General features: G+C 41.6%; 2 protein-coding genes and 1 long non-coding RNA gene across 12 annotated transcripts in view; 1 reads left to right on the top strand and 2 right to left on the bottom strand.

Moving 5' to 3' along the window:
- Positions 1-6094: 6094 nt before the first annotated feature.
- CFL2 (cofilin 2) lies at positions 6095-10703 on the bottom strand. 3 transcript variants are annotated; one of them, XM_081889085.1, is made up of 4 exons: positions 10326-10703; positions 7385-7692; positions 7219-7295; positions 6095-7025 (listed from the first exon to the last, which is right to left on the bottom strand). In XM_081889085.1, exons 1-4 carry the CDS (start codon positions 10326-10328, stop codon positions 6913-6915), a joined length of 501 nt encoding a protein of 166 aa, XP_081745211.1. In that variant the 5' UTR covers positions 10329-10703; the 3' UTR covers positions 6095-6912. The 3 variants fall into 3 exon arrangements, with proteins under 3 accessions (XP_081745211.1, XP_081745213.1, XP_081745212.1); XM_081889087.1 differs by lacking the exon at positions 10326-10703 and adding an exon at positions 10067-10215; XM_081889086.1 differs by lacking the exon at positions 10326-10703 and adding an exon at positions 9686-10001.
- Positions 10704-11318: 615 nt separating this feature from the next.
- LOC309357145 lies at positions 11319-14919 on the top strand. Its single transcript, XR_014163041.1, has 2 exons — positions 11319-11835; positions 14705-14919. It is a non-coding gene; the product is annotated as an uncharacterized lncRNA (long non-coding RNA).
- A 126-nt stretch (positions 14920-15045) lies between these two features.
- BAZ1A (bromodomain adjacent to zinc finger domain 1A) overlaps positions 15046-26277 on the bottom strand; it is a 43057-nt gene continuing 31825 nt past the window's right edge. For 5 of the 8 annotated variants that reach the window (XM_081888812.1, XM_081888816.1, XM_081888814.1 and 2 more), the window contains 7 exons: positions 25781-25858; positions 21434-21681; positions 21117-21346; positions 19934-20418; positions 18122-18264; positions 16570-16657; positions 15046-16236 (listed from right to left, as the gene is read on the bottom strand). In XM_081888812.1, the coding sequence (XP_081744938.1) occupies positions 16046-16236; positions 16570-16657; positions 18122-18264; positions 19934-20418; positions 21117-21346; positions 21434-21681; positions 25781-25858 (1463 nt within the window). In that variant the 3' untranslated portion in view covers positions 15046-16045. The remainder of the gene's footprint in view (positions 16237-16569; positions 16658-18121; positions 18265-19933; positions 20419-21116; positions 21347-21433; positions 21682-25780; positions 25859-26277) is intronic. The other 3 variants (XM_081888815.1, XM_081888817.1, XM_081888818.1) reach the window with 2 other exon arrangements.

The following is a 26277-nucleotide window of genomic DNA, read 5'->3' as shown; positions in this document are numbered from 1 at the left end:
AAATAAAGTTGTGGCTCCTTTCCCTTAGCAGAAAGAATAATCTGTGTCTTATTCTGTTAAGAAGAGCACAGTGGCAATTGTGTCATGCCAACCCAACCCACAACCTATCACACTGAGCACTTGGCAGTTGTATTGGCAACCCCTCCAGCATTGCTGAATCTTTCCCAAACAGTAAGCATAATAGATTGTAGCCAGGGTCATCATGACCTGGATTCTCGAGAGAGCTGTGTCTAACCAAATACATAGGCAGGTTTTTATGCAATACATTTTTTATTAGGTATAGTGAATAGGTGTTGCATCTGAAAGAACATAAACTTTTAAGTAATATAGAAGGTTCACTCTGCAAATTCATAAAAAATAACCAATGTGTACTTTATCCAGCTTCCGTAAGTGTAATGTGAATTAGGTACAAATATTAAGCTGCAAGCCTCTTCATTGTCAATAGATGGTGCTAAGGGTATAATTTTAACATTGCTACCAGTTCAGGCAAGATTTATGAATAGGCTCCAATTACAAAAAGAATTTCCCTTGTATGGGTGACATTACAAACCGTAACAGTCCAGCTGCTAGAAACCAAGGAGACTTTACAATTTGAAGCATGTTCGGCTTTTAAGAGAAAAAAAACTAATGTAAATCAAATGAGTACAGGAATCCAAGTGCCCTTTCTTTGAGTTTCTGTTGTTTAGCATAATTAAAAATAAGCTGTGGGTGTATTCTAATGGTAAAAATACAGCAGCTGTTCCCATTATGAAAGTATAGCTTTGTACAGATCTATTTTACAGGCACAAAAAGGCTTTACATAGCTCTATCCCAGACAGTGAAATGCCTGCTTCCTGGGCAGGGTAAAGAGGTGCATCTTCAGCATTTGCCAAGAACTATATAGTGAAGTTAACAGTTTCACCCATGTGGGGAGGGAGCTCCACAATTTAGGGACTGCCAGAAAGAATCCCCTCTCCCAGGCCACCACCATCCCAAGCTTCTTAGTTGTGGAACTGCCCTCTGCCAGTCTTAACACCCAATATGTTCTGCAGGGAAGGGAGACAATCTTTCAGATATTTGGGGCCAGAGTAGTTTAGGGCTTTAAACACTAATGTGAGCACCTTGAATTGGGACTGGAAGTGAAATGATAATCAGGGGTGCTGCTTTGAAACAGGTTTATATGTGAACGAAGTGGAACCCCAGCCAGTAATTGGGCTGTTGCATTTTAGACCAGCTGAAGTCTGAGTTATCTTCAAGGACAGTCCCACATAGAGCACATTGCAATAATCCAGTCTGGAAGTTGCCAGAACGTGGAGTACAGCAGCCAAGTCATTTCTGTCCAAAAGGGGTTGTGGCTGACATACAAGGTGTTAAAAAAAGGCACGTTTAGCCACTGGGGCCACCTAAGCCTTCCGTGACTGTGTTAAACCCTGGAGAACTCCCAAGCTGTGGATCTGCTTCATCAAGGGGTGTGCAGCCCTATTCAGGACAGGTTGCCTCCTGGAAGTGAGAACTTGGGACATATGACACCCCTGCTTTTCAGGATTCGACCTCAAATTAATGGCCCACATCCCTGCTTCCCATATCAACCACCTCTCCCAGCCTTGCTGATGTGGTTCAAAGGAAAGCAGAGCAATACATTTGGCACCAACTGGGCTGCAGGAGTTTCCAGAAGGTGTACAAGATGCCATCCAACTGTCTTAGGGACTCTGCTCTGGAGTTGTGTAGGAATTGCCCCTTAGCCTTTTCTTCTCTTGAAAATGTCCCACAAAGCAGCTGTATCTGCTGGCGCCTCTCTTGCATGCAGAAAGTCCCTAACTCACCAAGGGTTTGAAACTCATTGGCTACCCTCACCTGGTTTAGACTCCAAACCCACTGAAATTAATGGACAGGACTGTCAAATCCATCAATTTCAATGGGCCTATTCAGCATAAAACTTAGTTGGATAGAACATTCTGTAATGACATCAGCAGCCATTTAAACTTACTCTAGTACATGGTACTATGGGTTCTCAAGATTTTGTAAATACAAAGAAGCTAAGTAAGTAAGTAAGTAAATAAATAAATACATACATACATACATACATACATACTAATGCAAATTCATGCCAATCTTCACAGAACTCTAGCCCAATCGTTGCCATCAATTTGATTTGAATTAATTTTATAATGAATGGTGATTTTTAGAATGATTTTAGAATGGTGTATTATTTTATTGTTGTTAGCCGCCCTGAGCCCGGCTTCGGCTGGGCAGGGCGGGATATAAATAAAATTGATGATGATGATGATGATGTTGCTAAAATTTTCCATACTGTGTACTATGTACACAGATGCGTGCAGAAATATTAATATGAATAGGTTGTACGTGCAGTGAGCTGGCAGTCATCTCTTTTCCTTCCACTTTCTAAGCACATATGTCTAAAACATTTACTCTGCTATTGCCTATTACTTCCAAGCGATACCATTTTCTCTAACATATATTTGCAGGGCCATTAAAAACATATTTCATAAATCAACAGCAGTTGGTGCATCTGTGCGTTTGCTAGCACTCTTATAGACTCATGCAATCAGTGAGACAGCTGGATTCTAAATGGAACAGGGCTATGATAGGTTTTTTTTTAAAGTAGACTACTGTAGAGAAGAATACAGTTTTGTTGTTTCCAACATTTGCTTTAAAAATTGGCTGACTTTAAATAGGAAGCAGGGCTTTGCAATCTTGCAGCAGTGATGAGAGTCAAAAGACATGGACATATGCTATGTGCTACCAGGGAGCATTTATTTTCTTCCTATCTGGGGACTATTAACAGTTCCATTTTGCAGGGGTGTACCAAAAATATTACTAGTATTATTTGACAATCAACAGGGCAAATGAAATTGAACGATTATGGAAGAATTTTTATTTGAATACAGCAATGTTCCTTGCACCTTATTTTTCTAGCATTTATTAATGACACAGGGAAAATATTAGCATGTTCATATTCACCGGTTATTCAAAGATCAATCGAAATAGGGGAGAAGTCAGTCAGATACAGAGACAAAAACTAACAACGTAATCCTACAGTGGTAGAATAAAACCTGATCTTGGGACTTGCCTGGTTATGCCTCACTTTCCCCCGTTCTATCCTCAATTCTTGCTTCTACTGTAAAGTTGTTCATGGATTTCACATCTACACACTTTACCTTTAAAACCCACAATGGCACTGCCCCACCCTTCTTTCTGCCCGTGTTGCAAGATACATCCTAGCACGGAGTCTGTTGCACCAAAAACCTTTTACCATCCATCTTTCAAGCTTCTGAGATTTTCCACATACATTTTGTCCATACCCTCAACGAAAAGTCAGCTCACAGGGAGGGCCGGCCCAAGACATTTTGGTACCTGAGGCAAATTTAAGTAGTGCTTTCCTTTCCTGCAAGGGAAGAAGGGATGAGTGGAGAACTACAAGGGCAGATTAAGTTCTGCATTGGGATCTGCTGCCCCTGTGGATCCTGCCACCTGAGACGGTTGTCTTACCTTGCCATATGTGTGGGCCAGCTCTCCTCACAGGCATTCCTTATACTTACCTTTTTCATTTTCTTGCTTTCCTCCCTTCTCTATAAATCCTCCACCATCAAAATGAAACTCTAACCACCTTGGGTTAGTGATTTGTATTTTTGTTTATGTTCCATTACAAGGCACCATGTAATAAGAATGAATATTGACATTTCACTAAGCTTGGGGCTATTAAATCTGTCAGGTCCACAATTCAATATATCACAGCAGTAATTTATACTCCTTTCACTATCGTACACATCTTACTTATAAAAAATTCAAGGTTACAAAGTGTATTAACTATTTACCCTACAATCAAGGTAGACTTATCCCATTCTTAACACGTATGTAGAATAGCTACATTGTATATAATCACAAAATACTATTGAACCTCAACATTTCAGGTATCTGAGATTTGATTAGCTGGCCAAAATAGGGATTCATCCTTTAATATGTCTCTATAAAAACTTAAATCTTCTGTAAACTGGAAATTGAGCAGTTTATTATTTTGATCAGGTTATCAGATTATTCAAAACTTTGCTTTAGTAACTAAACATGGAAATCCTTCACCTAAGGAAGACTGTCAGAGATTAAATTAGGACAGGTTTGTCAGATAAACAAATAGCATCTGACGTCAACTTAGTAGCTATTCAAGGTTATTACTAAAGTCGCTCTTAGTTTCTATACTATATTGTACCTAGTTTTGTTTTCTCCTTTCAGAATCAGCCCATACAAAGCATGTTCATGTTTTAAAAATTTAAGCTAAATTTGCTCAATTCTCAAAGATCAAAAAGGACTTTCAAAACAAAAATGCAGTATCTACAGAGATTTTTAGCACTGTCATGAAAACTTTTATTTTAACATTTCTTTGTCAATAAAGTAACTGAAGCCAACACCCAACGTCCCATCTATGATGGGAGAGACATGCAAGATGCTGTTTTGAAGCTTTCCTTCAACCTTTTTAAGTCACAATGAGGCCTTCGTCATTTTGCATGATAGAAAACAACAGCTGACAGCCCATTTGGAACACATGCCAGCTGTCTCTCATTTGTTTTATTGTCCGAGCAGTAAGAGGTTTGTAGCAGCATTTCCAAAAGCAAGTTATAGTTTACTGGATTTGATCAGATCTCAGTCAGTACTCTCAGCTGTAAACATGCTTTTTGGACCAAAGTTATTATGCAGAATTCTGTCCTTTGTCAATATAAATAAGCTTTCATTTTACATAAATCCATGTAGACTTTTGCATGAATACAAAACTGGGCTCAATTTTAAAGTAAACGTACTCTCCTCTTCAATATTCAGTTCTAAAGCCTCAGACATCTGTTCAACACAATTTGCAAGCACCAAATGACATTACTAGCAGAGGATTACATGAACTGAAAAATAGTGCTTTACACAGATGAGCATTGCTCAGGTACAGATTATTATTATTTTTAACATTCATTTCAAAGCATTTGGGTTTTCTCAATTTTAGAAGGGAAACAGTGCAGTCTAGGTAACAAAATGGAGCAGTTTTTATACCAGCCAGGTTTTTACGAGGCATAATATTTAAGAGATGTGGGATAATGAAGACACTTGCCAATCAAATGTTTTAATCTGCAAAAAAGAATTTTCGCTTTCCTTTTTTGCATAGAAATAGTTAACATCTAGCAACTCACCATGCCAGTCAGAATTCTACAATAGAATTCAGTACACTAAAAGAGATGCATTTCACTTCCAATAAGTCAGAAACAGCTGAAAGCTTGAAATAGTAACATTCTACAGAGCCACTGACAAATTACATTGTTTTATAAACCTATTTACTGTTGTCTATTTTCCCCCCAGACTTAAGTAAAAAAAAGTTTACATCAGTTTAAACTTATTTCTATTCTCTGCTACCTTCTTTTAAGAAACTGCTAACCATTTTCAATTTCTATCCTTTGATGAAAGCATTCCTCCTGGTGGTATGTACACTGCAACAGCAATTGGCTCCCTAACAGAGTTCCTTTATGCATACCAGTAGAATCATGTCCAGTTTTGCCATTTGTGGAGAACTGATGACAAGATACAAAAGCATGTGTTTGCCATAAATAGCTCTGGCCAACGGAGGACTGCTCGCACAGAGCAGATCAAATTCTCTATAAGGAGAGCAGTGTTTGGCTCTTAGCCAAATCATGTTCCTGATGCAAGACTTAGTAGCTGCAAAAGCTTTCCAGTCCTATTAGCACAAAAATTAACTGGCAAGAGTTGCCCTGTGACTGAACAAAAGATGGTACTTGCAATACTTAACATGTAAAACTGTGAAGGGTATTCTGTAATAGTGCATTACATGCCTCATTGTTTCCCTTTTAAGTTTCAGATATAAGCTAGTTGTAGACTGATGCCCCAGTTGTTCCCAAAATGATGGCAATTTATTACAGTAAAGATTGCAGAGGAAAGTCCCTTATTCAAATCATTCCTACAGTGGGATCATGAATAAATATAAAGAGATTTATTACTGAAGTTGAGAGCAACTGCTCAGTATCTAGGAGAGGTACCGCTGAAACAAAACTCTGCAAAATGTTAAAATACATTTCATTCTGTAGTTCCCAATGAAAACAAGGCAACATTCTGTAATAAGCCACAAGTTTTATTGCAACGTGGCTAATATATTTGATCTCAAAAACAATGTTCCATTTAAGGCTCTTTTTATACAGAAATTGCCATTATGATTGATGTTTTACAAAACATCATTAGTGTTGCAAGACTTGCATGGTAAACAGATAGTTCCTACTCCTGTTCAGTAGTGTACATTCAACAGAAAAACAAAAAGGCATCGTTAACAGCTACTTCAGTTATAAAGATATGCATGTAACAGGAATGAAAACTGGGGTACTACAACAGTTTCGATGACAATTACAGAAACTTAATTGGCATTCCTTGGGAAAGGGGAAATAAAACATATTACAAAAAGTGCTTTAATTTAAATGCATAGTGTTGAGTGCTGCCATGTCACAAAAAAGGCTTGTCAAGGCAGGTGAGGTGTATGAATGCACAAGAGCCTCATGGAACTGCGATCAAGTGCAACTGTAAAGTAATACTGAATAGAGTCTACCATTTGACCGTTGGACAATACTTTAAAGGCAATCAATTAGCTTAAACCTTTTGTTGCTTGGCTAGACTATCCACATCAACTATCACATTCACTGTACATATTTGCAAGGAATGCCCACATCAGTTTTGGCTAAGAATATGATGTGAGGCATTCCTTGGATTCTACATAAACTATCAGGTTTAAAAACAGTCTAATGGTGACCACTTATAGACTGTATAATGACGTCTCCTTCAGGTATTTGGGATCTGGGAAGGTGGGGCAAAAGGAACTAATGCTATTCCAATTGAATGAGCTGCAAAAATGGAAGCTCCAGATGGCACTTGTCTGTCCTTTTATAAGGGTTTTCCTTCAAGTGAAACTACCACATTGCCTCCTAGTTTCTCTCCCAGTGTTGATCGATCTTTAATATCATCCAACCCATTTACTTGCCACTCATGTTTAATACCTGAAAAAGATAAATAAACAGAGATATATTTGTTCAGTATTTTCATAGCAACAAGTGTCTTACTGCTCAAGTATCAAATACCTGCCTACATCAATAGCAGCTTAAACACGGTAGTTATCCAAAAGGAATTGTTACTCACTCTGAGGAAGTAGCTAAGTATAAAGTTGCCATGTGGAATATTTTCTGCTCATACCTGTGAATTTCTTTTTAATGGCATCTTTTGAGCTTGCGTAGATCATCTTGCTTTTTAAAGGCGCACTCTCTGGAGCCCTACAGACGGGAAGTAAAGACTTGTTATTTAACCCATTGAATTTTGGAAACAAAATTCTATTTAAGTAATAATCCTTTGATTTACACACCAGAATAGAAATACCAGGTCTTCTTTTTTAGATTCCTTTGTTTCATATGTTGCATCATACAAAGCATATCGACAATCATTCAGAGGTAACAGCTTCACAAAAGATGTATAAGGGTCCTCCACTGTATCACCTATGTCACCAACTAGTATCTGCTTTGCTTCTTCTACAATTATTTGTCTTTTGTCATCACTTAAACAGAAGAGAACTGCTTTCTTTCGTTTTTTAATCTCTTCTGGCGTTGAAGATTTTCGTACTTTCATGTCATTGAAAACCCTGATAACTTCATCATTCACTGTTACTCCAGAAGCCTACAAAACAAAGCAAAACAGCATCCACTATAATAAACATCATCTATTAGAAACATACAATTTGGTCCAAAGCCAGCCACCATTACCTTAATACAACACAACAACAAAACACAATTATCTAGTTTTAGGTTAAGATAGCAATTTCGACTTATTTAAGAGCACGTTTAGCCAAGAGTAACTCTCACTGAATTCATTGGGGCTTACTAATGAGTAAACATGCTTAAGCAAACACTACATGGGATTTTGCACAGAAATAATCAAATGCATTTGCAGTAGTTCATATCAAGCTCTGTCATTATTCTAGTTTTGTTCAGTGACGTAAGCCTCTAAGAGAAGAAATGCCTTTTGTATCGTGTCAGGTTTAATATTATGTATTTAAAATTCCTAGATTTTATTTAATACCCTATAAATATTCTAGTGAAGTTACTACATGATGAAAGAATCAAGGACAGAATGTACAATTCCTCCCAAGAGTATTGAGGCTTATAGAAGCCGAGCCTACAAAAATGTGACTCTCTCATTCTGACTGGACAGAGGTGTTCTGTAAGGGTACACTGGAAACCCATAAGCTTTTTTGCTATTTTTTCTAGTTTCTGCTTTTCATCCTATAGTGTTGCTGTAGGTTAATAGGCCTGCAGTTAATGAGTGCTAATTCTGTTTTAAAGGCCTAGGCAACTGTTCCCGCCTATATTTGAGGGCATTTAAATGTTATCATGGGGTAAACCCAGAGAATAGCCGCTCCCATGACACTGCTGTAACATGGGAAAGGAACCAAAAGGTTTTTCTTTTAAACACTTAAAAATAACTAACTATACTTGTTTTCAGATAAACAACCCCCTTAAAAGAGCAAAGATTTTAAAGCTTTTTACAGCACATTAGTTTAGGAGAAACTGCAAATATATAGCAGAACAGTGACAGATGAAGGTAGAAAATATTTAATCGTTTCTGACTTGTTATTTAAAACACAAAGTAGGAATCTTCATCTTTAAAAAAATGTTTCTTACAACTAGTTCTCAAGCACTATTTCTTGTCCAAAACACTCCATTTAGTTTAGTTGTGTATCTCAAAAATTTAGAGAGAAAAGAAAAAATTAAAACTGATAATGGACCAGCATGTTTTATACCATATTGTTCACTTCTATGGAAAGATGAGACAATACAGCTCCTTTACCATTTTTTTCTTTTCTCCCCCCCCCCCCCCGCCAGCCCCAGTCAGTTTTTGAGCCATCTAGTGCCAATGTAATGACTATTGCCCAAATACAGCCAGAACATTCCTGCCCTTCTGCTGGATTCTCAGCAATGTAGTTCTAGGGCAGAGCTCCTAATGGTACACTGCAACAAGAACACAAGGAGAGATAGATGCCCCCATGTGTTACACAAACAAACACTGAATTTCTGCCATAAACCAGACACCATCCAAACACAATGAATGGTAAATGCCACTCACCTTCCAGCTTTCCCAGTTAAGAGCACCCTGCCCACAAATTATGATTAAAGCACTCCAACAAAGGAAGCAGCCATCTCTCGGCTTGGTGCTTCCTTCCCCACCCCCCTTGACACATTCAGACACAATGGAGAGGGGCAAACCCAACTATGCGTCATTCCACCCACCCCCACTGGCATCACAATCCCAACTAAGAGAAGCAGAAAGCCTATATTCTTACAACGCACTACAAGAAAGGGGAAATTCCACTCCAAGGCACTTGAGCCCAAAATGAAAAGGAGACCATCCTCGCTGTGTCATATGTACACTATTGGAAACGATCAGCCCCCACAAAGAGGCAGAGAATGAAGGAGGCGGCAAAACCTGCTCTTTCACCCCCGTTTCAGAGCCAAGCAAAAGGAACCAAACCTTTCTCCGTGGTCTGGGCTCCCGCATACATTTACCCTTCCATAAATAGAGATACAAATGATTTGCTACCACTAGCTTCTCCCAAATGACAAGCGGGGCATAACACGTATCATCCCCCCACGATGAACTAGACGGGGCTTACCATAACACAGAAAAAAAGAGCCCTTTCCAGGGAAAGGGAGAGCCAAGCCCCATTACACGCGCCCACGACACACTTGTCCCTATGGCTCCACGGAAGGGAACGAAAGGATGTGTGAAGCGAAGTTGTCCCGTTACTTGGTCCTCACTCTTCAAAGCAACAACCCGAGAAGAGGGCCATGTATATACCCTGCCATCTTACAAAGAGCCGCTGCCCCCCGCTACACCTAGGAAGGAACCAGACGCGCAGCCGCCCTTTATTTTGCTTCCTCGCCCATGGAGCTGTGCGTGGGCTTGCAGACTTGTGAAAAGAAAGCGAAGCGAGAAAAAGCAGCCGCCCAAGCGTGCGAGACTCGTATGCGTGGGAAACCCCTCCGTCACTCACAAGGCGAAGAACTTGCGGGCGCTTCTCCCCGGGAAGCGGGCCGCCCGCCGACCACGAGTTGGGGCGGCGGTGGAGCGGGGGGGGGGGGGGGAAAGAGGGTCGGTCCCCCTTCCCCGGGCTAAAATTAGACTAAAATGGCCGCCAGAGGCCGCGGGCCCCGCTGAGCCCCTCTCACCCTCGCGGGGGGCCTAGTCCCACACCCTGCCTGGCACAAGCCGGCCGGGCCACGCTGAGGCGAGTCAGGCTGCCCCGCCCTTACCATGGTGCCGGGTCCCTGTGGCGGCGGCGGTGATGGCGGAGGCCGCTCCTACTGCTTGCTGCCTATGGAGCGGAGGGGTCTGGTTGACGCTGCTCGCAGCACAGCTCGGAAAGCGCAGGCTGGGCTGAGGCGAGGAGACAGGCGGGGGGCTGGAGGGGAAAGCGGGGGGAGGAAAGGCCGGTCACATGGGCGCCGCCTTCTGTCACCACGTGCTGCAGGCCCGGCCCAGCCCTGCAGAGCACAAAACGGGGAGGGGACGGAGGGCCGCCCACCTCCCTCCTCCTCGGGAACGACGCCCCCACTCCTCTTTCGACGAGGAAACTTCCCTAACGGGAAGGAAGGACGGAGGGGGATTTCCTGAGGAGAATTAGGCTCCCCCTCCCCGCGCCATCCTCCCGGCTTTGTTCTGGCCACAGGGCGACTGCTAGGGTTGCGCCCCGCCCCACTGGGCCGCCCTATAACTCCCTCGCCCGCTTCCATGCTGACCCCAAGGCGAGCGCAGCCGCCACCTGCCGCAGTCTCGCTCACATCCCCTCCGCAGCCCACGGAGAGGAGGCGAGCAAAGGGCGGCCGCGCGGGGACGGCGCTTTCCAGCCGCCTCAGCTGCTCGCTCGCCTCCCTCTCTCGGTGCTGCTTCGTTTCGGCTGGTTCTCCCTCCTCCTCCGCTGCGCGGCCAAGCCAAGCCGCGGAGGTGGCCGCGAAGCTGCTGCTGCAGCCGCCGGCGCTCCCCGGGAGGGAGCGGCCCACCGGGGCACCGCCTGGAAGCAGCGGGCGCTCTCGCAGCTGTCTCCAGCCTGGCCTTCTCGCTCAAGGGGCCGCTGAGGGAGCCGTGAGGAAGGAGGACCAGCTGCCTCCCTCTCCGCGCTCTCGACGGAGCGAGGGGGCCGGGGAGCAAGTGGCGGCGGCGGCTCTTCGCAAACAGGCAATTGAGTATTCCTTCGACTTCATTGCCTTGATATCCCACCGTTTTCTGCTGGGAGCTCAAGGTGACGTACCTGGTTATTTCCCCCTCCTGAATTAATCCCCACTGCAACCCTGTGAGGTTGGTTGGGCTGAGAGGCAGTGGCTCGCTCAAGGTCACCCAGTAAGTTTCATGGCCGAGTGAGGATTTGAACCCTACTCCCATGGGCGTAGCCCGGATTTATGTTGGGGGGGCAGGCTTTATGTTGCGGGGGCAGAATCTTAGGTAAGTATTTTTATTGATTTAGGGGGGCAGTTGCCCCCCTTGGCTACACGTATGCCTGCTTCCCATCGTAGTTCGATACTCTAACCACTGTACTGCACCGGCTCTTCTGAGTGCTTCTGTGGACAGCCAGCACTTGGGTTTGGGCCACCTTGTGACTTAAAGAGAAGGGGCAACAGAGTTGCTGAAGGAGTGAAGGCACCTGCGTCAGATGGAGCACCAAATAACAGAGGCATGCCTTTCATTTTTAGCTTAGATCGCTCTCTTGACCAAAGGGACTAATAGAAAAAAACATCAACTTGGCTAAGGCAAAGTACCAGAATGAAGGTAGGCACACAACAAGATGTAGCATATATCAAAACAGAAAAGAAAGCAGATTTAAATTCATGTCAAAGCAGTCTGAAATACAATCTAATAAATCTGTAAGAGTTTATTCAGTAATTAATTTAAGCAAGTGCATGCTGGCCACCAACCACAGTTTTAGTGTGATTTAGGTTTTAAGGGGCGCGGATGGCGCTGTGGGTTAAACCACAGAGCCTAGGGCTTGCCAATCAGAAGGTCGGCGGTTTGAATCCCTGCGACGGGGTGAGTTCCCGTTGCTCAGTCCCTACTCCTGCCAACCTAGCAGTTTGAAAGCACGTCAAAGTGCAAGTAGATAAATAGGTACCGCTCCAGCGGGAAGGTAAACGGTGTTTCCGTGCGCTGCTCTGGTTTGCCAGAAGCGGTTTAGTCATGCTGGCCACATGACCTGGAAGCTGTACGCCGGCTCCCTCAGCCAGTAAAGCGAGATGAGCGCCGCAACCCCAGAGTCGTCTACGACTGAACCTAATGGTCAAGGGTCCCTTTACCCTTTTAGATTTCTTTTAAATGGTAGCATTCACTGAGGAGGTCCAATCAAGCAGCTTAGTAGATTTGGTGATGTCTAGCTGATGTTGAGTCCTGCGAAATTGCAAGATGTTCACCACAATGTATTTTGAAAGGATTGCAACCCCCACCATTCAGCACCAGTGGCTAATGGGGGCTGAAGAAGGTTGGAGTAGAGCATGCAAGCTTCATTCACGTCTATGGAAAAATCTTCCCGAAAATCTGGCTTGGCAAAATTGCACTCATTAAAATGAAAGTGGTAACCAAAATTGGCATACCTTTTTGAAGTACTACCAGTTTATATACAACAAGATAAATTTACAAAGTGGTAGATAATGATAAAAGGTAGAGAGAAAAAACAAAGGGGGGGATGGATGGACATAGCAGTAGGAGACCCCATAATACTTAACTTCTGGTATTTAGTGCCTTCCAAGTTAGGCAATTGTTGGCATTAATACATGAAAATAAAGCTAATTTGTGGGTCAATATGGAATTAGAAGACAGGGAGATGTTACAAGGGCCTTACATTTGGGGGAAAGAAAAGTAGTTTTTTATATTTTACTCAAGAATCAAGAGTCAAAGGATACACATGTACTGCACACAGCAATATGTACCATAGGTTTACTGTTTTTTTGTTCTGTGGTGTTTGTTCATGGGCAAAAAATTATCAAGAAATAAAATTATAAAAAGTAATTGGGTGGCTCTATTTTACAATGGCTTTAAATGCAATGCCCATGGGTACTTTACAGACAGGGGTGAGATTCTCTTATGGTCCATTTAAATTTACGCAGCACACCTCACATTAATAGGTAAGGTAAATGAAACAAACATTCTTACAAGCACATTGTTGCTCATGCCCAAGACTTCAGCCACAGTTTTCAGGTGTACTTATCCTGCTCGGCTCTCCATCTGTCTGCAGGGTAGATGCCTTCTAGTGATAGATAACCAGTGGCCCTCCAGATGTTGTTGGACTCAGAATCTTAAGAGTTGGAAGGGACCCCAAGGGTCATCTACTCCAATCCCCTGCAATGCAGGAATCTCAGCTAAAGCATCCACGACACACGGCCATCCAACTTCGGCTTAAAAACTCCCTCTTGTGGAAGTCTGTTCCACTGCCAAACAGCTCCTACTGTCAAAAGTTTTCCCGAACGTTTAGTTGGAATCTCTTGCACATTGAAGCCGTTGCCTCAAGTCTTACCCTCAAGAACAGGAGAAAACAAGCATGCCCCCCTTCCATGTGACAGCCATTAAGATATTTAAAGATGGCTACTATATCTCTTCTCAGTCTCCTCTTTTCCAGGCTAAACATACCCAGCTCCTTCAAGCGTTTTTCATAAGGCTTACTTTCCAGACCCTTGATCATCTTCGTTGCCGCCCTCTGCACAAGTTCCAGCTTGTCAATATCCTTAAATTGTGGTGCCCAGAATTGGACACAGTATTCCAAAAGTGGTCTAAGGCAGAATAGAGTGGTACTATTACTTCCCTTGATCTGGACACTATACTTCTATGATCGCAGCCTAGAATAGCATTAGGTTTTTTTGCTGCTGCATCACACTGTTGACTCATGTTAAGCTTGTGGCCCACCAAGAACCCTAGATCCTTTTCACATGTACTGCTTTTTTCATTTCTTTTTTTTAAAAAAAGGTTTAGGGGTACTCTCATTTTGACTCAAGAAAATCACCATTTTATAGTTCAAATTGGGAAAAATACAGTAAATGGGCAAAAGTACAGATTCACAAAATGTTTAGGGGTATGCGTACCCCTGCATCCCCCCAGAAAAAAGCGCTGAAGCTAGGTGTCCCCCATCCTATATTTGTGTACCTGGTTCTTCCTGCCTAAGTGCCTTACATTTGTCTCTACTGAAATTCATTTTGATAGATTGCACACAGTTCTCCAATCTGTTAAGGTCATTTTAAATCCTGATTCTGTCTTCCGTGGCATTAGCTACTCCTATTTTTGGGTCATCTGCAAATTTGATGAGCATCCCCACAATTCCTTCATCCAAGTCATTTATAAAGGCATAACCCTGTGGCACCCAACTTGTCACTTTTTCCCAGGATGACACGGAACCATTAATGAGTACTCAAGTTTGGTAAGTTAACCAGCTACAAATCCACCTAACAGTTATCTCATTCAACCCACATTTTACAGGCTTCCTCAAGAGAATATCATGGGGGACTTTGTCAAAAGCCTTACTGAAATCAAGATACACTGTGTCTACCACATTTCCCTGATCCACCAAGTTTGTAATTCCATCAAAAAAAGAAATCAGATTGGTCTGGCATGACATTTTTGAGAAACCCATGCTGAATCTTTGTTGAATTATCTTCAGGACCTTCCCTGGTATCGATGTCAAGCTCCAACTCCAATTAGTTTCAAGGCATCATGGCCAAGGGTCTGGGATGATGGAAATTGTAGTCCAGCAACTTCTAGAAAACCACAGACTTGTTTTGTTATGTTTGTAATTATGTAATTTTAACATGTTGTAAGCTGCTTTGTTTTAACTTTGGAAAGGCAGCATACAAATAAAATGATTGATTGACTGAATTGAGTAACTCACATTTGGGCTACTGTATTCTGATAACAAAGTATGAGAATTGACTGTTACTAGAAACCTTATGTTTCTGGTCTTCTGTACAGAGGCAAATTTCCAAGTCACCCAAGATTAATATGGAGGCAAAAGTTTTTTTCTTTTACTTTATTGACAAAAAGTTTTAGAAAAAATTAAATAAGTAGTTTTCAAGACATCTGCAGGAGTAGTATGGACACGGGTATTGGAATAGTTCATCATGACAGATCTGCAAACATTAAAGGATCACACATCAATTAAGAAATGCTGCTGATAGAATCAACAAGTGGCAAGTCCTGTTATCTATATTCTTGCTTCACCCAAGAACTGGGCAGCCACTAGTATACAGATAAGCAAGTAGTACTTTGAAAAATGTTTCACTTTATTTTTTACACTCAGAAGTTGTACAAATAAACTTTTGCTGTAAGAACTGCCAGATAGAGGACAATTAACTGCTCATGAGAGGTTTAAACAACTAAACACAGAGTAAACAGGAAATTAATGAATTCTTTATCCTCCAAGTAATTTTTTTTATAAATACAAAAACAAATCCACAAATTATTTGAATGCTAAATAAATATCTACTTAATAAAGTCAGACTGAATTTCTCCAACCAGCACCAGCACACTAATTTAAATGATAAAAAGGTGTACTCATTCACTTGTAGTGTCAAATCTTTGTGCTCAAGTGACTCCAGATGTCCACTGCGTTGCAGATGACTGTTTTAGCCTAGGTAGAACCCTCACAAGACAATGCCACAGCTCCTACAAGATCTAAACAATATAACAATATTATCTGGTGCTGAAGAAAAATATTTCTGGAAGGTATTTTGACACAAAATGGTCATTAAAAGTACAAAAGCTACTGTAAACCAGTACTGTATTCAAAACACATCGATCAAAGTTATTAGTCACTGAACAAAACTGTAGCAAAGGTAATCTTTCCTACATTCTCCTGAGTGCTTAATAATTGAGAACATAGTGCATGTCACACTTCCAAGGTGTGACAGATGTTATTGCTTTCTATGGCTGCATGATTTAAATATTTCATTTCCATGAAAATATAAGAGGATTCCTCTAATAGAAGTCCTTTAAAAGGAAGACGTTAGATTCGGGATTTTTTGGCTGCTGGAGCAGCACGGTCCATGTAACCAGAAGTAAGAGGAAGTCCAAGCTTGTGAGCCTGGACACGGAAAAAATCCTGAAGTCTTGTTCCAGCCTTTGCTTCACTTGTATTGCGTGGGTTATACTCAAAGCAGTTTGAAAACATCAGTTCAATGTCTTCAATGAATTCTGCTGTAAGGAAGAAAAAACAAATACACATTTAGTCCATAATGTTATAAAAATTATAGATAATCCCAAAATCAATGTTTCCTAGGCAAATACACCACCACCCTTACGGTGCATTACTTTGGCTCACAAAAGAGTATTCTCACATTTCAGCTAGAGGTAAATAATGTTCAAGTGTGTATTGTTCAATATGCTGAACGCCCACTGCTGGGAGCATAACTCCTAATGCATTACTCCACTGTTTCAGAATAACATAAAGCTAAAGTCATTCAGATGCCTTGTAAATTAAACTGTGTTTAAAGCAACAGAAATAGAATTATTTTAGAAAACTTTACTTACAAGCTAGTTTGTATTCACATTTGTTGACTTTTTCACGGATTATGTTTAAGGCAATAGGTTTTTTGATAATATCATAGTAGTCTGGTACCTGCATTTAGGTAAAGAAGTACATTTTTAAAAAATGCAAAAAAAATAAAATCAAAATATTTTTCATGATTTTTAGGCAATAAATCAAGAGACCTCATTCAGAAGTTAAATCTTTTTAATCTGCCCACCCAAACAGGCAGTCCTGCCTTTTTCTGAATATCAGGAATGTGTGAGTTTGACCAAACTGCGGGAGGCAGTGGAAGACAGGAGTACATGGGGTCACCAAGAGTCGGACACGACTAAACAACAACCATGCAGCAGTTACAAGGTATGTATTTTACGTATTTCCAATCCATCGTCTCTTAAGAACAGGTCAATAGATCAGCCTGTTTTCAAACTGTGCAGTACAGAATCATGTGCTGAATTTGTATGCACATTTCATTGTTCAATGTTCAAAAAGTGGAACAGCTGGTTCTCACCTGAAGGGTGTTTCTAGGTGATTAACAGGCAACATGGCTGGGTAACATCGCCATCTTGTGGCCATTACATTGTTTTACAATACAAGTCAATTTAAACTCTCTTGAGGTTTTTTTCCTAATAATGTTTCCCTTTCTGGATCTATCAAGTCTGTTCCTGCAGTTTGTCATTCACTGGACCAAGTTAAAATGCAAAACATCAGTTTGCATTTCCTGTCTTCAGTTGCAAGGTGGTGACATTACCCATCCATGGTGTGTGTTCAGCTACCTCCCGATAATTGCTGAGCTATGAACAAAACAGAAAATGCTGAACCTGGAGTTAACAAGCTCCCTCTTCACACAGCCAACAACAGAAGCCTTTCTGAATTTCAGGACCCAACACTGACTTTGCTGAACTGTCTCTTACACTTCCGTTGTCATAGCATTCAAATAAGGATTGGAGAAAAGTCAATCTCTCTGGCATTAGCACTACATTAGCCCATAAAGGTAAAGGGACCCCTGACCATTAGGTCCAGTCATGGACGACTCTGGGGTTGCGATGCTCATCTTGCTTTATTGGCTGAGGGAGCCGGCGTACAGCTTCCAATCATGTGGCCAGCATGACTAAGCCGCTTCTGGCGAACCAGAGCAGCGCATGGAAATGCAGTTTACCTTCCCACCAGAGTGGTACTTATTTATCTACTTATACTTTGATGTGCTTTCGAACTGCTATGTTGGCAGGAGCAGGGACTAAGCAACGGGAGCTCACCCCGTCACGGGGAGTCGAATCGCCGACCTTCTGATCAGCAAGTCCTAGGCTCAGTGGTTTAACCCACAGCACCACCCATGTCCCTTACATTAGCCCATATACTCCACCAATTTTACATCTTCAAACTAAATAGGTGAGGCATACCCAAGTTATTACAGTAACATATGAAACTTTTAGTTCTAGATACGACTCAAATGTAGAGATTGAATTTCAGAAGTATTTTTCTGTTCTTCCACTTTTTGACTATTCCTGGTTTGTCAGTAAATGTCACTTTTTACTACACTGGACCCCATCTATTTACCTGGATTTTGGACACTAGTTTCATAAAAGGCCAGCTGTCATCGTGACGCACCAATTCCACAACAAGCTGTTCAAAAGCAGACAGTTCATGAACTCCACCCTGACGTCCTGAACTTCTCCTATTCAAAGGCATTGGAGACGGCTCTGGGAAAAAACAAATTATTTAAGAAATACATTATGCTGAGGGAATAGGAACATGTTAAGAAAAGTTAAAGTGGTACAGAAACAATATGATCTGAGTTCATCCTTACTCAAAGTGCTACAGTCGAGGATAACGAAAGCTAGAATGGGTTTCCCTGCCCGCCAACCCCCAGTGTCCTCTGAAGGAAACAGCCCCCTCTGAAGGAAACAATCATTCCGATACACCTGTTTACAGAACTACACAATTTGTGTAAGCTGGTACTAAGTATTGAGTAATGACTCGACCTGAAAGGAGCTGGCTTCCTTTTCAGAATGAAGAAAAATGATTAGTAAACAAACCGGTGTATAGTATGATGGCATCTTTATGCACTTCAAACTTGCACAGTTTCAATCATATGCAATTGAAGACCAGCTGGTTGAAATTCTGCAAGGTAAATGCAAGCAAGGCAGAGAGCTTAAAAGCTCTTTTTGCACTGAGTTTTCCTCGGGTATGGAGGCTGATCTGAAAGATGTTTCTTCTTTTTGTTAGAAGATCAGCTATTTCACATTCAAACAAGGGTGCATTACACTCCTCCAAACTTTTGCCCATCCCTGATATAACTCGGGACAAAAATGACATCAAGTTCAGTCAGAGAGGAGCATCTTTAATCTCTCTTGCTGGCCTGCCCCAAGTTGCAAACTCTCTAAGCCCATCCCAAGATGAAACAATTCAACCGATTACTCCAAGCCTTCTGCCCTATAACCTTTACTTGACCAGACTAGAAAAGCTTTCTAGTATATTGCCATGCGCCATTTAAATGTTCTGAATATTCTCTATTCTCCAGCCAGGTGGCCTTGGTCTCCCTACCTAGAAAAGCCTTAAGAATGAGATTGGAGGGAGACAACCAATGAGAAAACGGAAAAGAATTGATTCTCTTGACAAAGAAAAAATGCAAGACTCTGATCCATAGTGCTATGCCATGTATTTCTGGCAGTAAGAGTATGAAAAGCCACAGGATACAATAACAAACCTCCCTAGTTCTACATCCGTTTTGCCAGGCTTTAAGGCCAATTCACATTACTTTTACATATACCAGAGATTTCCAAACTGTGTGTTGCGACACGTTAGCGTATCGACTGCATTGTGTAGGTATGTTGCACGAATGCTCCCTGTGCTCCTCCCAGAGCTGGAAAGGGGTTAGTTTAACCTCCAGTTTGCTAGTAAAACTGAATTACTATGTCGCGAAATGATGCATGTCTAAAAAGTAGGGTTGCCATACGTCCTGGAATTCCCAGACAGCTCTTCTTCTGGAGGCCTTACATGCCCATCTGGGAGGAATTTTGCATTTTAAACCAAATGCCCTGGATTTTGGAACACTGGTTAATGTGCTGGCTGTGGCGGGCGTGGGTGGCTCAGGCTTGGTGGCGGCAGAAGGGCTATCAGGCGATTGCCCTAAAAAAGCTCAACAACCTTTTGTGTCCAGATTTTTACCTCTTGAAATATGGAAAAACCCCACTGATATGTCACCAACATGAAAAGTTTGGAGAGCTCTGATATATACTATGATGAAAACTTCTTTCTGCCTTACATCTGAAGGCAATGTCAAAAGAAGCCATCAACCTGTTCCACATGGCAGTCCCAAATGCGCTGAATTCATTCTACAGCCAATAGTATTTTAAGGATTCAACATACCTGTAGATTGTCGTTTCCTACCCCTCTTTTTGGGCTCTGTGTCTTGAGGAGAATCTTTTACAATAGGAATGGGAGAACCTTTCTTTTCCTTTGAATCTGTAGCATCAACAATTCTGAAGCCGAGAGAACTGGAAGGACTACTCTCTGGAGTATTATCTGCTGTCTTCCTTCCTCGGCGTCGCCTCTGGGGACTGGTCAACTCTATAAATGTGTCTGCTTGTAGCAAATCTCGATTCTGACGAGTTGTACGACTGCTAAGTCTTGATGATTTTGCTACTGATGAAGGAGCAGACCTTGTCTTTCTTATGCCCTTCCCAGTAGCTTTACTTGCAAATCCGGTTTGCTTAGGTGTATTCTGCTGACTCCGGGAACTGTATCTTCCAGTACTCTGACGCTGGCTGTATTGACCTGAGATGCTGGTTGCAAGTTTTGCAGCTCTTGTTCTTAAAGCAAGTTTTACTTGAGGTTTTCTTGATTTGGATAAGCTGTAAGAAGTTACAAGTATCAATTTCTGTGATACAACTAGTATCTTTGCTCCTCTCTATTCTTCAAAGTTGTGAATTTAGCACTCAATTAACCGTTTTAGACGGATAAATTTGCACTGTCTCAATAACTGTCAGGTTACCAATTATAGAATGACAAATTCTTCTTTGCAAATTTAAAACTAAGAAACTACCCATAGTTATCCTATCTTAATTGCAAGTACACACTTTAAACAAAACACTATACCCCTGGGTGATTTCATATCAAGTGATCCAGCTTTCTTACCTCATGTTGTCCAGTTTTCTTAATATTTTGTACACTTGTTGAATGATCAAAACCTTTAAAGCTCAGCCCTGAGTTGAGATACATCAAAGCCAAAAACACCAATCTCTTCAGAACTTCATGGGCTTTAATATACAGTATGTCACATGATGGACTTACTTAAAATATATGTACAAAATATTTTTTAAAAATGTGATCCCATTGAGATCCCAAGATGAAATTTTGCAGGTAGCTCTTAGAAATATTAAATAATCAATACACTTTTTGGAAAAATTTAATCATATTTTTAAAATCACTTTTAACAAATTAAAATTTTGTACCTTAAATTTAAAATTTTAAGTAAGTCCATCATGTGACATATCATATTAACGTCTGTGAGAATTCTGCATGGATAGAGCCAACTTGGTGGCTGATTTACCTTTCATCATCCTCTTCTTGAGAATCAGAGTTGTCCTCATCCTCTTCATCTTCATAACCTTCTTCCTCACTATGTCCAGTATCTTCATAACTGGTTTCATCTTCCTCCTCTTTAATCTGTTCTTCAGCCTCTTCATCACTTTCCACAGAAGGTCTCTGTCGGGATGAGAGGCGTCTGGAACGCTGCTTTGGTCGACATTCTGGGCAAAACCAGTCTCCATCGGGAACAACCTAACAAAGAGGCAGCATGCCTTTGTAAAATGCAACTACTACTTATGGTTACAATTTTAAAACAAAACAAAACAAAAGTTGAATTACCTTGAGCTTTGGTCTTATACAGTAAATGTGATAGCCTCGATCACAGACATCACACAGCACCATGCATTCAGCATCTCCTTTCTTTCTGCACATTTTGCAGCGAGCATTTAAGATAGATTTGGACCAGATTACACTTCGCTCTAGTGTTGAGAGGTGGAGGAAGATTTGAGAGAGGCTGGCAGAAGACAGAAGTGATTCTCTCCAACGGTCCAAGACTGTTTTATGTGAACGGCCACCATCACTGGCATCTTTATAAGAAAGAGTGATAAATAACAATTACACTGCAAACTTCCCAATAATTGTATTCATTATACAAAAACAACTTATTCATAGAATTAGAGGCCAGGTCCTCTTATGAATCAGAAACTGGCTAAATAACCTGTAGACAGGATGCAAATCAGGTTTCTGCTGCCTCTTTAATGAAGTAGGAATAGATTTGACAGTTCTCCCAATGGAGGGAAGAAAGGAATGGGATCTTCCAATAACATGAGTTGGGTGGTGCTATTTAACTTGTTCAAAATTGATAAGGCGTTAGGGGTGGGTTAAAAGGCAGACAAATTTGCAAACACTACCAAATTGTAGCCCACCTGGGGCTCCAAAGGGATCTCATTCCAAACATGGGCAACAAAATGGAAAACGAGATTCAGCAAGAAAAAAGTGAGGCATACTGGGCCCCAAAAATCCTAAATTCACATATACACTGATTTGGGATATGAACTGGCAGTGGAATTTCTAAGAAAGCCATCTTGGGGCCATGATGGATAAAAAGTTAACTCAGTTTGTGGCAGCTTTCCATCCTGACTTCATTCTCTCTTGATAGGGAGAGGTGTCTTATTACTGTATTTACTTGAGTCTAATGCGCAACTCCATTTCAGAACCTTGAAACAAAAAAAAAGTCTTTGTTGGCGAATGTAAATGTGCCATCTAATCTAATGTGCACCTTAATTTTTGCAACATAATTTGGCCAAAACAAGTGAACATTAGATTTGAGAAAATACGGTATGTCACCCAATGGAATGGTTCCTGTTCAGATACTCATCCAGTCAGCCTTGCCTTCCTCTAGCAGGGCATTTCGTTCCAAGTCCACATTTCCATTTTTCTTTCTGCTGCTTATTTTTAATTTTTATTTTCTTTTTACTTTTGCAAACTTCAGGGTTCCCTAAACATGCTGATATATTTCTCCTGTTCTCAATCACCCCATTTTCGCTACAATCCTGCTGGCACTCACCACATGAGTTTGCTGTTAGAAGGCATGATGATTAAATAAATAAATCATAAAAATGGAATCAAATTATAAATATACATGGCATATCACTTACAGACAACTGGGTGTTAATTGTAAGGACCAAAAATATGAAAACTGATTATTAAAGTTACAATTTGCCTGATGCCTTCCAATCATAATAAAAGATAAGAGAATATCCTCACTCTTCCAAAGACACACACACACACACACACACACACACACACACACACAGAGAGAGAGAGAGAGAGAGAGAGAGAGAGAACATTTCCCAATAAGCAATTCATCCATTCAGGAAATGATGTATAGGCACTTGGATGATAATCCTTTTTGAAGCTTCATTACCCTCAACAAATAAGGATTTAGCTGCTTATAAGGCAATAAAAGCTCCAAGAATTTGCATAGAATCATAGTCAGAGAATTGTAGAGTTGGACCCAGAGGGTCATTTAGTCCAACCCCCTGCAATGCAGGAATCTCATCCATGACAGGCGGCCACCCAACCTCCGCTTATAAACCTCCAATGAAGTCCATCACCTCTCATAGGAATCTGCTCCACTATGGAACATCTCTTATTGTCATGTAGTTCTTCCTGATGTTTAGTCAGAATCTCCATTTCTGTAACTTGAATCTTTTGGCTCAGGTACTAGCCTCCAGAGCAGGAGAAAACAAACTTACTCAGCCAGGGGACCTTCTCTCCACCTTTCAGTTAACTTGCACTCTCTTCCCCAAACCGTCAGTTTCCTTAATTCCTGTTCCTTTTATGTCCACTTCTTCCTCTATTACAGCTTCCCTCTTTTATCTTCTTCCTCTCTACTCCCAGTTTATTCTTATTTTAAAATATTAGTATTTTCTCTTACTAATTTATTTCAGTGAACTCTCCAGTTCTTCGCCCCCAGGTGGGGGACCCTCCCCCCCAACAACTTTTCCATCTCCCAGCCACCCTTTACTCAGTTCCCCCTTCTCCACCCACCCAGGCACACTGGTTCTCCAGTTCCTGCATCACTGCTCAATGCCTCATTCTTCTGAGTAGAAGAGATGGCTTTCACCTAGGAGTCAGTCAAGACAGACTTCCTGGCTTGGTGGCAGACCAAGCACAAAGTAGGAGACTTAGGTGTGGGGGTTGAGTAAGAAAGAAGGGAAAGGCCAGAAGGTACAGCAGCCACCAGGTGCTTCTTCTTTCAGTACAACCATCCCTTTTGCCCCCCCCCTTTGTTCCCCTCCATCTCTGGCACCAACCACACTGTCTATTCATTACCCCATCTTTCTTTCTTGCTTCCCCTCCAACTTTGAATGCTTCAGCCTCCCTCTCTAACCAGCTTCTGCTCCCACATGTGCTCATGCATTGCACAGACCTACTGTTGCTGACAGCTAGAGGCAGGGTGTGCAAATGAGGAGCCACTGGGCAGGCTGCATCACTGAGATAGCTTAGGTTGTCCTGGTACACAAGCTACACTGGAGACAAGTTCTAAATGACTTGATACCAGCTTATATGAAGGACCACCTCTAACTGTATCAACTTGCCCATTCCCTCAAGATCAAGAGGAGAGGGCCTGCTGCAAGCTTCGTTCATTTGGAATACAAGCAAGGCCTTCTCTGTGGCCAAGTCCTGATTCTGGAATACCAGCTGGCACCATCACCTAAACTATTTGTGTCAAGCTAAATTTCTCTTTGTTCTAACAAGCTTTTGGTTTGTCAAACACTTGAATGCCTGTTGCTGGTTTTCTACTGTTTCATGGTTTCTTTTAACTTCTTGAGTTTATCTTATATAATTTCATGAGCGTTCTATTTTTTTATTATTTTCATTGCAAGTCACCTTGAGTGCCTCACATTAAGGCAGAAGAGTGAGCTCAAAGTGTTTTAAACAAAAAGGACATGAGTGGCCACATTTGCACATATAGCTTATGGTTTGTTGTGAGCACGGATATTGTTCTTCCCCTAGTGCAGTGGTTCCCAACCTTTTTTTGGCCATGCCCCACCTAAGCATCTTTAAAATCCTGATGCCTCCCCCACCATGACATATAATTCTTATTATTCAAAAGGTGAACTCCTATTCACATGGAGGAAGCCTAAATTCACTGTTAATTCATTCTCAAATTGTCCCCCTCCCCAAAATCAAATTGCCCCCCTGTGGGGTGTGTGCCCCACATTGGGAACCACGGCCCTAGTGCTATTGGAGGGAACAAAACATGATCCTTGACTGAGTGCTGCATCTCAGATGAGGATCATGGCTTGTTTCATATGAACAAACCATGACTGGGTAGCCAAGAACAACTTTGGGCGTCCCAATCATAGTTTGAAGTGAAGCAACCACAATCCTTTAATTCAGATGTAGCACTATGTCGGGCAACATGGTCTGTCACTCTACTTGTGCTAACGGAGAAGTGAAATGGGAGCTGTCTGCTTTCACGGTAAACCATTGACTACAGTTTATTGCAACATGCAAATACAGCTGCCCAAGTAGAAGTAGATTCCTCTCACAGTATCAATAGTGAAGCAGATTTTGAGTAAGGGACAGTGTAACCCTGTCCTGACTTTTTTCTAGTTATCACTACCTTCACAGAGGAAAACTTTGTTTTCAGAAGGCACTGAACCAGCTCAAGATATATGGTTGGATTTGAGTTTGGCTACAGAGATCGCTGTAGGGATCTTTTACAGGTCAAGACACCAAAATAAAGGTAAAAGTTCAGTGAAATATTTTATCCTTAAGCTCTTCACTATTCCTTTCTAAAAAGACTTTCACAACTGTGATTCTATGTGGTGGTATTCAATCAAACATTTCCAATATTGCAAGCAGATTTGGCTGTGCAAGGAACTTCCCCTCCCTCTCCTTTCCCTGTCGGCCCCCTAAATCGGCTCTGGATGTTTGGAGGAAAGCAAACAACAGCTTTGGTGGGGCTTGTGGGAAGAGGCAAGGTAGGGAAGGTTCTGTTGTGCAGCCAAAAGTGCTCATGCTTGTGGAAAGGTTTAGTTTGATACTGCCCACGATTTCAAAGCTGCATTGCTATGCTCAAAAGGTGATCATGGGACTAATATACTAAAGACACCTGCAGCAGATGAAATGTAATTTTAAAAGATTAAATATGGAATAATGTCAATCATTTACCATCTTTCTGACTAGACTGATCTTCTCTTTTCCTCCTTTTATCCCCTTTTTGGTCTCTCTTATTTTCTTCTGCATCACCTAGTGTTAAACGCATAGTTATTTCAAGCTTGGTTTGGAAATAAGCGGGAACCTTTCACTAGCATGTTCACCCTATTACCCTAAAACTAAGCAGTTAATGTTGATATTTGGATTTGCATCAATATCCAGAGCTGTATTACATCACATGTCTTTTCACAAGATGTATTAGTACATTCCCAGATCAGTACAAAGGGATAGGAAGAGGTGCTTCCTATTCCAAAAGTAACCATGCATACCTAGGCCTATGCTCACAATACACAAGATGCTTTCTTACTATCAGAGGTATCAGCTCCTGGGGGCCGAGCCCTTTTGGGCCCCCTGAGTATTTTGGGGGTAGGGCCCGCCCCCTCAATGTCCAAAAGCGCAGAGGCAAAGCACGGAGACACACGTAGTGTGGCTCCAGTGGCCCGCTCCTCCTC

This window comes from Podarcis melisellensis (assembly GCF_964234715.1).
Source record: "Podarcis melisellensis genome assembly, chromosome: 1".
Taxonomy (NCBI): Eukaryota; Metazoa; Chordata; class Lepidosauria; order Squamata; family Lacertidae; genus Podarcis; species Podarcis melisellensis.
This window is presented reverse-complemented; position numbering and strand designations above follow the sequence as displayed.